This window comes from Stomoxys calcitrans, chromosome 2 (genome assembly GCF_963082655.1).
Source record: "Stomoxys calcitrans chromosome 2, idStoCalc2.1, whole genome shotgun sequence".
Taxonomy (NCBI): domain Eukaryota; kingdom Metazoa; phylum Arthropoda; class Insecta; order Diptera; family Muscidae; genus Stomoxys; species Stomoxys calcitrans.
This window is the reverse complement of record NC_081553.1, coordinates 188,642,524-188,657,629: the sequence shown is the minus strand read 5'-3', so window position 1 is coordinate 188,657,629 and position 15,106 is coordinate 188,642,524. Positions and strand designations below refer to the sequence as shown.

General features: G+C 38.2%; 2 protein-coding genes across 3 annotated transcripts in view; one reads left to right on the top strand and one right to left on the bottom strand.

The window, feature by feature from the left end:
* The window catches only part of LOC106094619 (methionine-R-sulfoxide reductase B1), a 117,132-nt gene that overhangs the window by 45,987 nt on the left and 56,039 nt on the right, over window positions 1–15,106 (bottom strand). The window lies entirely within an intron of this gene.
* Window positions 340–13,290, top strand: LOC106094458 (isocitrate dehydrogenase [NAD] subunit gamma, mitochondrial). Of its 2 annotated transcripts, none has more exons than XM_013261674.2 (7): window positions 340–507; window positions 638–715; window positions 797–1,468; window positions 1,531–1,638; window positions 1,701–1,887; window positions 7,657–7,732; window positions 12,667–13,290. In XM_013261674.2, coding segments are annotated over exons 1-7 (1,179 nt in total). In that variant the 5' UTR covers window positions 340–450; the 3' UTR covers window positions 12,668–13,290. The 2 variants fall into 2 exon arrangements, with proteins under 2 accessions (XP_013117128.2, XP_059218300.1); XM_059362317.1 differs by lacking the exon at window positions 12,667–13,290 and adding an exon at window positions 12,104–12,175.

The following is a 15,106-nucleotide window of genomic DNA, read 5'->3' as shown; positions in this document are numbered from 1 at the left end:
TAGTGGGATTTGGAAATAACCCTAGAGTTGGACAATTCCTACAGCTGGGTAAGTGAGCCAACCTTCTTAATTCAACCATGTGTGTGTATTGTAGTTAAAAACCATAGCATACACACAACGAAAAATGGTGCGAACTAGTAACATACACCAAATCAGAAATGCATTAATGACTGATTTTGCCAGATAGTGCACTCAATATTTTGTTGTTGGGCAACTGCCACTGCATGGAAATTTATATATCTTTGCTGTACATTACCTGGTTTAATTTGTCTTGAGTTGTCATTGAAGAAGCCGTCGCCAAGCAACTGCAAATCGCCGCCAGTGTCAACAAATATTGACTTTGGAATACCCGAAAAGTTCCGACTTCGCACTGCTGCATTGGAACATCCACAGTAAAGTTTAATAATTTTAATTTGCGAAGAATTGTGCGAAGGCAGGAATTAGATCAAAATGGCAGTACGTCTAGCACAAAGGTTGATGAAAACTCAAACTCCTTTCTTATGTAGGGTAAGCGATCCTCCCAATCGACACTACAAATTATAAGAAAAACAAAAAAAAATTACATAATTGAAATATATGCGGCAAAATATATATGCTAGCAGCAAGCTTTTATTAATAATATACATTGTATTTTTAGAGCTACCCTATGTTAGTTACCAAAGAGAAAACCGAGGACGTAGCCCATACAAAGTCGTCTTTGCAGAAGAAAGTAACGGTATGTTAATAGTCCTTTTCCCTATCGCAAATTTGAGGTTATATCCAATGTATTGATATTTATGTCTATCGTTGTATGTAGGTGACTGATATTCCTCAAGCTCAGTATGGCGGTCGACATGCTGTCACTATGTTACCTGGAGGAGGTATTGGTCCCGAACTCATGGGCTATGTGCGGGAAATCTTTGCTTACTGTGGTGCTCCCATAGACTTCGAAGTTATTGATATTGACCCGTCCACAGAGGGCAATCATGATTTGGAATATGCCATAACTTCGATCAAACGTAATGGTGTGGCCATTAAGGGTAACATTGAGACCAAGTCACAAACCTTGACTGAAATTTCGCGCAACGTAGCTATTCGTAATGAGCTGGATTTGTTTGTCAATGTGGTGCATTGCAAATCACTTCCCGGTATTCCAGCTCATCATAAAGATGTTGACATTGTTTTGATTCGCCAAAACACTGATGGTGAATATGCTATGTTGGAACATGAATCGGTAAAAGGTGTTGTGGAAAGCATGAAGGTAGTGACTGTCGAAAATGCTGAACGTGTAGCCCGCTATGCCTTCGAATTTGCCCGCCAAAATGGTCGCAAGAAGGTGACAACCATTCACAAGGCCAATATTATGAAAATGTCTGATGGCTTGTTTTTAGAAGTAGCCAAAAAGGTTCATAAGGATTATCCAGAACTCAAACATGATAACATGATTATTGACAATACCTGTATGCAGTTGGTATCCAATCCTCATCAGGTGAGAAAATAAAAACTTATTGTTCACCCTATACTTATCATCAAAATTGTGTTTTTTTGCAGTTTGATGTTATGAATATGACCAATTTGTATGGTACCATTGTGTCCAATGTAATCTGCGGTTTGATTGGTGGTGCTGGTTTGCTGTCTGGCCGCAATTATGGCGATCATGTGAGTATTTCTAACATTCACAAATCAGAAAAAAAATAATTATTTGCTATCACATTTTATAGTATGCCATCTTTGAACCTGGTACTCGTAACACTGGTACCGCTATTGCCGGTAAAAATATAGCAAATCCTTTTGCCATGATTAATGCCAGTATTGATATGTTAAATCATTTGGGACACAAGGAACATGCCCGCGTTATTCAAGAAGCCAGCTACGAGACCATTGTCGACAGAGGCATTAGGACACCAGGTAAGTAGTAGTGATAAAATATTCAAGTAGAAGCGATAAAATATTCAATCGAAAGAAACTAGATTTTCGTGGGTGCTTCTGGTCAAACTAGATCAGTAGGGAGGAGATCAGTGTGGCTTTTGACATCATTGCGGGACATTCAGGACTATTTTTGGAAACCCATTGTGGATTATGTGGGTAGCACGGAGTTCCAGTAAAAGGTTTTTTTTCGAGGTTACTTCCCATTATTTAAAGCGCAAACCAACCCGATTACTTATGTAGGTGTCGAAAGAAACTAGATATTCGTGGGTGCTTCCGGTCGAACTGGGAGGGAGATCAGTTTGGGTTTTGGCATCATTGCGAGACATTTAGGACTACGGGGGTTGTTATTTTTTTATTTTTGGAAACCCATTGAGGATTATGTGGGTAGCACGAAGTTCCTGCAAAAGATTTTTTCGAGGCTACTTGTCATTACTTAAAGCGCACACCAAAAACTTACGTCGGTGTGTGTCCAAAGTGGCCTGGGAAAGTTAAAATCCGCTTCCTCTTTCAAACCAATCTTACTTTATATATGTTCCATGTCATCTGAAAAAATTTCTAAACGTTCTTCATTTTTAATCTTATTTGTCTGAAATTTTGCTCTCCTTGCCGAGTGTGGTCTGAATCTGTCCATCACCTGATATAGCTTGCCGTATAAACCGACCTCCCGTTTATACATCTTGAGCAACTAGAAGTCGCCATTCTTATCCGATTATCCAATCCATGTTTACATGATTACTGCAACTTGCATCAAGCAGATGCAAGCCAGACTGTCAATAAATCTATACAAGTATTTCTGAATACAAAACCATTCCACAATCCCATGGCAGCCGGTTGTACATACCGGATTGACCCGATGCTAATTTAAATATATTAGTGGGGAAATGGTATTTTGTTGTTGTTGTAGCAGTTTGTTGTACACTGAGGCGGCAGCCCTTGCCGATGAAATACTCCATCGGGCCAATACGGTACGTACCGGTTGCCATGGGATTGATGTTATTTTGATTGTTGGTGTTGTAGCCATATATTCAAGTGGAGGTGCGATCCTCGGCAAGCTCCTGTAGGAGAGCAAGCTCGTTCCGGTCCAAAGGACCGACTGCCGTAGGAACAGGGTGACCATTGGTTATTTTGACTTTATTTATTAACCAAATATGTAATGTAAATCCAAAAAGGCCCATAAAATAATTACATACAAACATTTCAATAACCTGAGTATAACAGATAATTAAATTCAATTTAATATTCATCTCCAAAATATTGCTAAAACCATGATCCACACTAAAAAGAAGATATATATCGTCTGCAAAAAGAAAGGTTTCACACAAGTTAGTCCAAGGAATTCAGAAAAATCATTAATGTAGAGTATAAAAAGAAGAGGTCCTAATACCGACCCCCGCCGCACACCAGAAAAGAGGGGAATAATGCCTGATCGAGCTCCATTAAAAACAACAAATTGTGATCTACCGCACATATACGACATAACAAGTCCAATCCCATGGCAGCCGGTTGTACTAACCGGATTGGAGTTCTTCATCGGCAAGGGCTGCCGCCTCAGTGTATAACACACTGCTACAACAACAACATAACAACAATCCCATGGCAGCCGGTTGTACGTACCGGATTGACCCGATGGAGTTCTTCATCGGCAAGGGCTGCCGCCTCAGTGTATAACACACTGCTACAACAACAACAACAACAACATAACAAGCCTGCAAGCAGATCTACAAAAGTTAAAGTTATCCCTTAATTTCTCAGCCATAGTACCAAAGTAAATAGAATTAAATGCCTTAGTCAAGTCAAGAGACATAAGGACACAATCTTTCCTATTATTCAAGCCATTCCGTATTGACTCAGTAAGATGAAGCAGCATAGATGTCGACCTTATCGAAACGCGTATTGGGAATCAACAATTTTATGCCCAGCACCCAACATTATCTGGTCTTTAAGAATATGTTCGAAAACTTTAGAAAGTACTGGAAAAATTGAAATAGGTCTTAGATCATCAGGACCACTAATAATAGAAGATTTAGGAATTGGTACTACACGCGAAATTTTCCATACATCAGGAAACTCAGAAAAAATCAAACTAGAATTAAATAAATGTAAAATGAAATCAGAAGTGTAGGGAAATAAAAGTTTAAGAAACTTGATGGAAATACCGTCAACACCACTGGACTTATCAATATTACACAACGAAAGGAAACCGAATCTCCAATATCGGGAAATGATTCAAAATCAATATTAATAGGTCGGTTAGCTCGAACACCAGAACCATCAAAAGTAAGAGAAAATATCAATAGAACAAGGAAAATAATTTAACCATCAGCAAGAGTTATAAAAATCAAGAATTTTTAAACGGAAAACGTTGTTGGAATGGGCAAAGATGCGTAATCCATGAGGCAGACGGTTCCAGCATCTCGTTACTCTGACAGCATATGATTTCGCATATATGTTCCTTCTAATTCTAGGAATAAATGATTGCGGTTTTCAAGTAGACCGAGAGAAAACAAAAATCCTCCTTAGAGGTACAGGTCTAATATTAGCAAAAGCATTATGAAAAAGTAGTGAATTCCTACACTCGACAAACCTTGTTGTTGTTGTTGTTGTAGCAGTTTATTGTGTACTATCTTTCGTCTGCTTGATTCTGTTGAGTGTCAAGACCCAGGAACTCCGCGACTAAGATGGGGTGCGTCCACAGGGATCTGGGTCTGAGTCGAGTGGGTCTGGCCGGGCAGTTAAACAGGTGACGTGTATCGTGCGGTCCCTGGTTACAGTCGGGACATACATCTTGCACGTCGGCATCAATCCTAGCTCTGTGGGAATTGAGGCGGCTGCATCTGCCGGAACGTAATTGAGCCAGAATCACTCTGGTTTGCCGGGGGAGGTCGATTTCTTCGGGTGCAATGGGTGGCGGTCGTACTCCAAGGACTACATTCACCCGGTAGCCAGTTAACGCGTCTGCTACCGTGTCTGCATGAATGTTGTTCAGACCCGCTTGATATGCCGCTTGATCTAGAGGTTCTCTCTTGTAGCGCTGGACCTCACGCTCTAGATCATGTAGATCTACCTTAAGGCTTCTGGGCGGTGGGTATCTATCCACAAGATGATGATTTGGATGATTTCTGCGATAACAGCCCAAAAGGTATTGCTTAGACAGCATGTAGTTATGTCTTCGCACTGGTAGGATCTTTGTCTCCTGGTGGAGGTGGTCCACATGAGAACAAACCTTGTCTTCGGACATTGTAGGCAAACCGCACAACGGTATTCACAATTCGCCTCAATTTTGTAAAGTTAGCCTGAATAGTACCTGAAAAACCTTCAAACCGTAAATTATTTGAGACATTAACAGAGAATATGCCAGAAGCTTTCTCACCTTGAAAGATAGGTAAACAATAGAAGAATACATTTTACGAAGGCAAGACCTAACCTTCCCTGACAAGGCATCAATATGGTACCTAAAAGATAACTCGGTGTCAATAATAACACCCAAACGTCTATGTCGGTCGACATAGAAAATATCCACCGCCCAGAAGCCTTAAGGTAGATCTACATGATCTAGAGCGTGAGGTTCAGCGCTACAAGAGAGAACCTCTAGATCAAGTGGCATATCAAGCAGGTCTAAACAACATTCATGAAGACACGGTAGCAGATGCGGTAATAAGCTACCGGGTGAATGTAGTCCTTGGAGAACGACCGCCTCCCATTGCACCCGAAGAAATCGACCTCCGCCGGCAAACCAGAGTAGTTCTGGCTCAATTACGTTCCGGCAGATGCAGCCGCCTTAACTCCTACAGAGCAAGGATTGATTGATGCCGACGTGCAAGATGTATGTCCCGATTGTAACCAGGGACCACACGATACACGTCATCTGTTTAACTGCCCGTTCAAACCCACTCGACTCAGACCCAGATCCCTGTGGATGCACCCCATCTTAGTCGCAGAGTTCCTGGGTCTTGACACTCAACAGAATCAACCTGACGAAATATAGAACACAATAAACTGCTATAACAACAACAACAACAACAACAACATTTTACGAAGGCAAGACTTAACCTTCCCTGACAAGGCATCAATATGGTGCCTAAAAGATAACTCGATGTCAATAATAACACCCAAACATCGATGTCGGTCGACAAACTCAATCTCAGAATTTCCAACAAAAATGTTAAGAGAGGTGGTATTGTATCTTCCAAACATAAGAGCCTTGGATTTGAAGGGATTAATTCTTAAAGAGTTGACAGAAGCCCAGTTAACAATCCTGCCCAAAACCCATTTTATATCATTCTGAAGAATATCAGGTGTCGTAGGACAGCCATTTAATAGTAAGAAAATGTCATCAGCAAATATAAATGTCTCCTACGAGAAGTAAAACGATGCCAATCATTGATGTAAAGTATAAAAAAGAGTGGGCCCAAGATAGAACCTTGTGGTACACCAGAATGAAGATAAAACATGCTTGAGTTTGCACCGTTCAGAACCAAAAACTGAGATCTGTTACTTAAGTAAGAAAGTATCCGTTTCCAGGCAGAAAATTTTAAAAAATCACGCAATTTAGTAAGTTATCGAACAAAATTAATGGAATTGAAGGCCTTAAAAAAGTCAAGAGAGAGCATTACACTGCGTTTTCCGTTATTGGCATTTATTGAAAGGCGCCAATAACTCACCTTGTCATACAAATCATCATAGACACTCAGTATTTGTGCAAAAGCCGGTGCCGCCTGACCTCTCACTGAGACTCTCCGCTCGAACCGCTGATTGTCCGCGACTGCCGTTGCAGCTACTCCGTATGGAGCATTCCACTATCGATAACCTGTGGACGCTCCCGGTAGCTCGCAACTAAGCTTCTTGTGATAGCAATGAATACCACACAGATCGGACATCAATGTTCCGACCTGTTTGGTGCTGACTGCTTTCCCGTGCTGGGATATCATACAAACTCGAATTCGAGTTTAGTCTACTACACCATCAGAATCTTAGTTGGTTTATTTCTCTCACCCTCTGCAATGAGTGGTGGAGGTCCATTTTTGTATAGGATACAAGGATACAGAAATCATATGCAATAATTGGTGAGCATCCACTGTGGTGGGCATAATTGGTGGGCATTCACTATGGATTGGTATCATATAGTCGCATTTTTAACAGCATTCTAGTGAAGGAGGTTGTTAGTGGGTGGTGACATTTTGGATCTCATATCTACACGTTCAGATATATTGGGTTGCCCAAAAAGTAATTGCGGATTTTTCATATAGTCGGCGTTGACAAATTTTTTCACAGCTTGTGACTCTGTAATTGCATTCTTTATATTTGATTAAAGTTCATTCTAAGTTTTATAAAAAATGCATTTACTTTCTTTTAAAAAATCCGCAATTACTTTTTGGGCAACCCAATATTTCCTAATATTTATCTGGACGTTTGCAGCTCGGGAGTTAAATATTAAATTGATCCCTAAGATTCTATTTCAGAAAAAAGTTGTTGAAAGAGAAGCTCATAATGGTCTTCCACTTTTATAACTTAAGTATGGTCAATGCTCGCCATATAAAGACATACTTTGGTGGTGTTTAAGGCTGAAAATTGCAGTTTCTTCCTCCGCATCTTCCACGCAAATACATGTGATCATGTTGGACAGGCGCTTTCTCCCCATATTCTGTTTTTTACTGTTATGGGGACTTACACTTCTTCATAATCTTCCCTACACTTCTTTCTCATTGTTACTAACAATATAACCACTTTTTTTCTTGTGTCCTTTTTCAGATTTGGGTGGAACCAACTCCAGCACTGATGTTGTCCATAGCATTTTGGATATCCTCTCCAACAAGCGTGTTAACTGGTAATGTTTTGTGTTTTACGTGTGCATTTTAAATTTGAAATGTAGACTTCTTGTATTTGTTGACTTTATATACCACAAGACCTTTATTAAGACACTTCTCGTTGCCGAATTATTTAACGATTTTGAATGCTTGTTATATATTTTTTTCTTTACAATATGCACTTTTTTCTTTAAATGCATTTAACTATATACACACTACTTTCTGTATTCTGTTTTAATTATTGAATTTTTATTTACTTCAATGTTATATTTACTTGTTTGTTTGTAATTACCTTTAAGTTATAAACAGAGTAGCCTTTATTCATCAAAGAACTATTACGAATATATATGAGTATTATTTTTATTTCTTTTAACTAGAATGAATGTGAACTATTTATGTATGTCAAGCATTTGTTGAATACACCGAAAATCTTGTATATACAACAGCAAACAAATTATTGCCATATTTTTCTATAACTCGTAGCTCAAGTCGAAAAAATTATGTACCTACTTTGGAGCTCTTGTCTACTTGTCTGTACATAACAAAAGCCTTCTATTTCCAAAGTATAAAGTTTTCGATTCGAATTGGGAACACTTAGTTGTACTATAACACCTTTGTATAATTTTTTTGTATTTTAACAAAGTCCCACTAATATGTGTTTTTGATTTTATTAATACATATTAAAACACTAAAATTTACTAAACTTTTTATAACATCTAATTTAGTGAAATTGTCTTTGTGTAGTAATTTGTTTTTTTATGTTAAGGTATAAGAGCACATACTTTCTAAATTCAATACTGATGCCCGATTCACTACTAATCATTACACTTTAGGCCTTTTCGCGTACATTTCCAGTAGAAATTTGCCAGTAAAAATTTGCAGTAGAGTAATGTACAGCCTTTACTTTTTGTTTACCTTTATTTGGATTAAACAGCTGGTTTTCATAAAACAGCTGTTCTATGCTGCAAATGTCTGCTGGGGAAAAAACCTCCAGCAGAAATTTGCAAGCTCTCAATTGCCAAACTCTCTTGCTCTTACGCACTCTCCCGCTCTCTTTTGTTGACACGCATTTTTGAACACACATTTTGCAAATTTTGCCCATGAACATTCCATTAAGGAACAGGGGATACTTATCTCATATCAATAAGTGCAGTCCGATTGAAGTTTAAGCTCAATGGTAAGGGGCCTCCTTTTTCTATGCCGAGTCCGAACTACATCCCGCAAAGTGACACCATATGTTAGAGAAGTTTTAACACGACAGGATATCCTCCATTTTTTATGCCGAGTCCGAAGTACATACCTCATAGCGACACATGTTAGAGAAGTTTTAACACGGCAGGATACCTTGCAAATGTATCCAGAAGTAGGAAGGAGATAACCGCCGCTGAACATTTTGTTGATGTTAACGCCGGGATTTGAACCCAGACGTTCGGCGTCATAAGCGGGAATGCTAACCTCTGCGCCACGGTGGCCAATATTCAACAATATCAAATCAGTGATACAGAAAGTGCTCGACCGTTTCCAAATCCTTCTCATTATCACAAACTCTACAGAAATCCGTTATGTGCCTAGCGCGACGTTAAGGCCAAACGTTGTAGTGCTCAGTCAGGAGTACTGTCAGCAATCCGAAGTCATTCTTTCTAATCCCCCGGAGAAGTTACATCCTTACTTACTTACTTTGATTGGCTATGACAGAACATTTGTTCCACTAGCCGAACGTAGAATAGCGTTCCAAGCGCCTCGATCTTCTGCGCTCATTCTAAAATTTCTGACTCTAAATTTCAAGGTATTTCCCACCACTTGATCTTTTCATCGGGCTCTTGGTCTCCCCTTCAAAAGACTTATTTGCTGGAGCTTCTTCATCCATTCTGACAACATGACCTAGTCAATATATATAAAAACTGCAAACAAATTTACTCCATTATCTGTGAAAATTTATTATCCGTGATGCTTCCGGTCGCGAGCATGCCTGATAATCAATGTCCGACTGTATATACTTGTCCGATTTTGACTAACACTGGAATAATAAGTAAGTCCCCCGACATCCCTTTTCATTACGGCCCAGATCGGTCCAGATTGGGATGTAGCTGCTATTTAAAGTTTTTGGGCCATAAAAGAAGCATTTTTTAACTGATTTGGTTGAAATTTAGCACAATGAGTCCTATTAGGCCTTTCGACATTCGTTTCGAGTATGGTAAAGATGGGGCTATAGTTGGTAATGCCATATATGCTATATATACCGATCTCCCGATTTGAGTTCTTGGGTCAATTAAAGCACTTTATTACACGAATTTCGCTGAAATTTGTCAAAGTGGGATGTCAATATAGTTCAGATTGGTTCAGATATGGATATAGCTGTCTTATACATATACCGATCTTCCGATTTAAGTTCTTAGGTCCATAAAAGCTGTTTTTTTTACCGATGAATTTGGTACAATCAGTTGTTTTAGACCCCTACATAGCTCGACATAGCTGTCATAAACATATACCGAACTCCCAATTTAAGTTCTTAGGCCCATAAAAGCTGCTTTTTTAACCGATGAATTTGGTACAATGAGTTGTTTTGGACCTTTACATAGCTCGAATATGGTGGAGATTGGACCATATTTAGATATAGCTGCTATGGGATCATAAATTATGCATTTTTCGCCGACTTAGGACGAAAAGTGGTTAGTATATATCCGAGGTGGTGGGTATCCAAAGTTCGGTCCGGCCGAACCTTACGCCTTTTTATACCCTCCACCATAGGATGGGGGGTATACTAATTTTGTCATTCTGTTTGTAACTACTCGAAATATTCGTCTGAGACCCCATAAAGTATATATATTCTTGATCGTCGCGGCATTTTATGTCGATCTAGCCATGTCCGTCCGTCCGTCACTCTAACTTCCGAAGAATTAAAGCTAGCCGCTTGAAATTTTGTAATACTTCTTATTAGTGTAGGTCGGTTGGTATTGTAAATGGGCCACATCGGTCCATGTTTTGATATAGCTGCCATATAAACCGATCTTGGGTCTTGACTTCTTGAGCCTCTAGAGTGCGCAATTCTTATCCGATTGAGATTAAATTTTAAACGACGTGTTTTGTTATAATATCCAACAACGGTGCCAAAACGGTGCCAAAACGGTGCCAAATCGGTCCATAACCTGATATAGCTGTCATATAAACAGATCTGGGGACTTGACTTCTTGAGCTTCTAAAGGGCGCAATTTTTATCCGATTTGGGTGAAATTTTGTACGACGGATTCTCTCATGACCATCAACATACGTGTTTATTATGGTCTGAATCAGTCTATAGCACGATACAGCTCCCATATAAATCGATCTCTCTATTTTTTCTTGAGCCCCCAAAGAGCGCAATTCTTATTCGAATTGGCTGACATTTTACACAGGTCTCCAACATATAATTTAATTGTGGTCCAAACCGGACCACATCTTAATATCGCTCTAATAGCAGAGTAAATTTTTTCTTATATCCTTTTTTGCCTAAGAAGGGATGTCGGGAAAAAACTCGACAAATGCGATCCATGGTGGAGGTTATATAAGTTTCGGCCCGGCCGAACTTAGCACGCTTTTACTTGTTACTTGTTTCAACTTGTTTTACAACTTAGGGGAGTGGGGTATTGAAAACAATTAACGATTTTGTAAGTAGCGCGGAATTCCTAACTTTAAAAAAAAATTCTTTTTAGAGGTTACTTTATAGTTTTTAGAGCGCACAACAGGCCGGTTACTGGCTTAGGTGTATGTCCATAGTGTCATGGGGCGGATTAATATCTGCACCCTCTTTTCAACCTAACCTAACCTACTTGTTTCTGATAAAATTCCGGTTAAATTTAATCCAAATTCATAATTATATAGTTTATAAAAATGTGTCTTAACAACCACCTTTATGTTTGCTTTAACACCAGCTTTAATTAATCTTTTCATTTGCCTCAGTACAACATCTTTTGCAATTTCATCTTAGTACAAGTTACACTATCCAGTTTGAAAGCACTCTTTTGATGCACCACTTGGTTTTGTCTACAAACGTATGTAACACACACGTAGTATTTGAAAAAGTTTCTTAAGTATGTTTGGCTTAAATAATTTTGTATATCAACCTTTTTTTTCTAAATTATAAAATTTTTCAATTTTTAATATAACACAATTTGTTTATGGAATTGAATATTAATTTGTTGTGATGTTTTGTCTCCCATTGTTTTTTATATATTTCCCGCAAACACTTTCCATTCCAATGGGTTTGGCTAATGTGTTACCTCTCGTCCAAACTAAAAACAAACTCCAATCAATCCGGCCCTACCAAATTCAAAATTATGTATGGTGTTTTGTAAACTGATGCGCGTATGGACTTCATGTTTTCTTTTTATATGTTACATTTTATGTGGTTACAGGCCTCATGGAAATTTTTTCTGTCAAAATTAAAGTGAAATTTTTTTGGGTGTTGTGATCTTTAACCGCCAAAATGAAAGAAAATGATTACAAAAGAAAGTAAAGTTTAACTTTAGCATTAAGTTTGAGTTTAACCTGACACAGAACAATAAGAAAATCAAACCTGCTCCATTAACAAATGCCGCCTAATCATGAAACCCTTAACAAAATGTTCCAAGATTTGAGTTGTGAATGTTTTCCCACCACCCATCCATACTACTGTGCTCTAATATTTATATGGGGATGTGAGTAAATCAAAGATGTGTTACTGCCATGTTCCTGCCTTTATTGTTTCGTCATACGATTGGAATATAACCAGAAAACAAAATTTGAAAAACTAATCACCAAGAGCAAATTAAGCAAAATCTATCCTAATCAAATGCGATGAAATTCATTTAAAAAATTTGGAAAAGGTAATAATTACAGTATATATTACACACTCATATAAGTATTTTCTATTTCTAATAGCTGATCCATTCTAATACATGCCTACTCTTTCCATTTTTTCTTTTCCATATCTTTACAGATTCTTTTTTAACATTGACTTTTCTGATTTCAAGGGCTGGTCGCTATGCTAATACCACCAGTCCCCCTTTTGTTTATTAAATGATGACACACTATTTTCCTGACGTTTTAACTATTCACTGCAAAGAAATTCCACTTTTACTATTCTACAGGCATACTAGATTAGATGTATTTTTCATCTTAAACATAACATAACAGAGCTGGTCAAACATATATTTACTTAATGATATAAGACAATTGGATAAGCTCCTATGAGAGGAAGCCTAATGTTGAATCAAAATAATTTACTTGAGTTTTACTTGACTGTATACAACCCTTACTACATGGATTGACCCCCTTGAACATAACAATATAATTTTAAAGTTTAATTGTTTTTGTTTTCACCTCTGTATTATTATTATTTATATTTTATGAATCTTTTGATGTTTAAACATCCCCCACTTATATGTATTACATGAAAGTCTCCTTTTTATCTTTTGTTTTACTTTTTATGATTTTAAACAATTTTCTTTTAGTTATGTTTTTTAGTCAAAAGTTATGTAAACAATCAAAAAATTAAATATTTATCGAATACATGCATGTTAGATAGTCAAGTAAATAATTAAATTATTTGAAAACTTAAAAATTTGTTGTTTTAATATGGAAGATAATTTAAAACGTTAATCTTCAGATTGTTCTATGAACATTCCAATAAGGAACCGAAGCAAACTTCTTACATATATACTAAAGCGGCAGCCCTTGCCGATGAATTACTCCATCGGGTTAATCCGTCATGTACAACCGGCTGCCATGGGATTGGCTTTTTTATAGCCCAGTCTGAGCGGCGTGCCGCACGTATACTAAAGCGGCAGCCCTTGCCGATGAATTACTCCATCGGGTCAATCCGGCATGTACAATCGGCTGCCATGGGATTGGCTTTTTTATAGCCCAGTCTGAACGGCGTGCCCCAATGTGGCACCTATTTGGCAAATGCCATGGGAGCCGGTTGTACCCACCGGATTGACCCGATGGAATCCATCATCGGCAAGGGCTGTCGCCTCAGTGTACGTATTCGTCTTTTTTCGTCATGAGGCACATCCCGGTGTGCCTTATCCGCACGCTGTTGGTCCCTGTAGGGAGTGAAAAGAACCCCGGACCCTGGTTCTGTTCGGTTTGCCAGAACCGCCTCCATCATCGGTCGGTGTCGGTGAGGTGTAACCGGTGCATGAAGTGGGTACATTTTCAATCTTGCTCTGGCCTCACATCACTACGGGAGTATAGTTGCCCACAACAGTGGGTACTAAGTTTCCTCATCGTCGGACTATGTGACCCGCCCGACCTCTCCCGTGCGGCAATATACACAACAGCAGTATCCCAGCCCCAATCCTAATGACATTCGATTTCCAGTTGTTAAGTACAACTGACTCCGGTACGTTAGAAAGTTGCATCTCGAACCTTGATGAAGATATTGCACGAGTTTGTCAATGGGCTCGGTCAAATAACTTAACAATTAACATTGGCAAAACAAAATGCGTGGTATTCAATAGTTCACGTCATCAATACTCTCCTCAAAATATTATTGTTCAAAACTATGTTGTCACATCGACTGATACTATGACCTCATTGAGCTTTGTAATTGATTTGGATATTGTATTCTTCTTGCACATTGCATATATCTGCTCCAAATTAAACTTTATACTTAAAAAGCTCTACAATTTGAATGTTATTTTACCCACACAAATAAAATATATGCTAGCTCATTCGTTGCTGATGCCTCATATATTGTATGGTGCTGGGTTATATTCCGGATCCCAAAGGACTAATCTGCTTAGGCTTCAGAAGTGTTTCCATAGCATACTACGGTTTGTTTACGGTCGTCGTTGTAGACGAGACTACGAATACTTTGCGAAACAATTACTTGGAAGTTCTTTTGAGCACTTTCTCAATATTAGATGCCTCTGCTTTTTCTTAAATACCCTTCCAGTTACCTTCTTCCTTACTTTCAATTCTTGCATTCAACCTAGAACTCTCCAATTCGTATTGAAAGTTTCAATCATGTTGTATTTGAAAGATCGTTTGTAATACGCTTGTCTAGGCTATGGAATACTCTTCCTACTAGTCTTAAAAACATCTCAGTATGTCAACAAACTTTTAAGTTTAGGCTAATCCAACATTTCTTATAGGCAACTCAATTGAATTCATTTTCATCACTGATGATATCTCACATTTGCTGCTTTTTCTTGGTGTTTGAACGGATAATTGTGCGTTAGACTATGTTACTAATTAAAAAAAAAACAATTTTTTTTTGCACTCAATAAATTTGTTAGTTATTTATTTTAGTGATAGTATTATATTAGATTTTAATATTGATTTTTGTATTATAAAAACCTGAAAATGTTTAAATCTATCAATGTAAAGCCTGAGTGGGCGATGTTTGATTGATTGATTTGCAACTCAACTGC

Bases quoted from the DNA above. Each gene is read 5' to 3' on its own strand.
- LOC106094458 (XM_059362317.1), top strand. From the start codon at position 451: ATGGCAGTACGTCTAGCACAAAGGTTGATGAAAACTCAAACTCCTTTC. The intron at 1,888-7,656 runs GTAAGTAGTAGT...GTCCTTTTTCAG, and splicing joins CAGAGGCATTAGGACACCAG to ATTTGGGTGGAACCAACTCC. The intron at 7,733-12,103 runs GTAATGTTTTGT...ATGTGGTTACAG, and splicing joins TCCAACAAGCGTGTTAACTG to GCCTCATGGAAATTTTTTCT.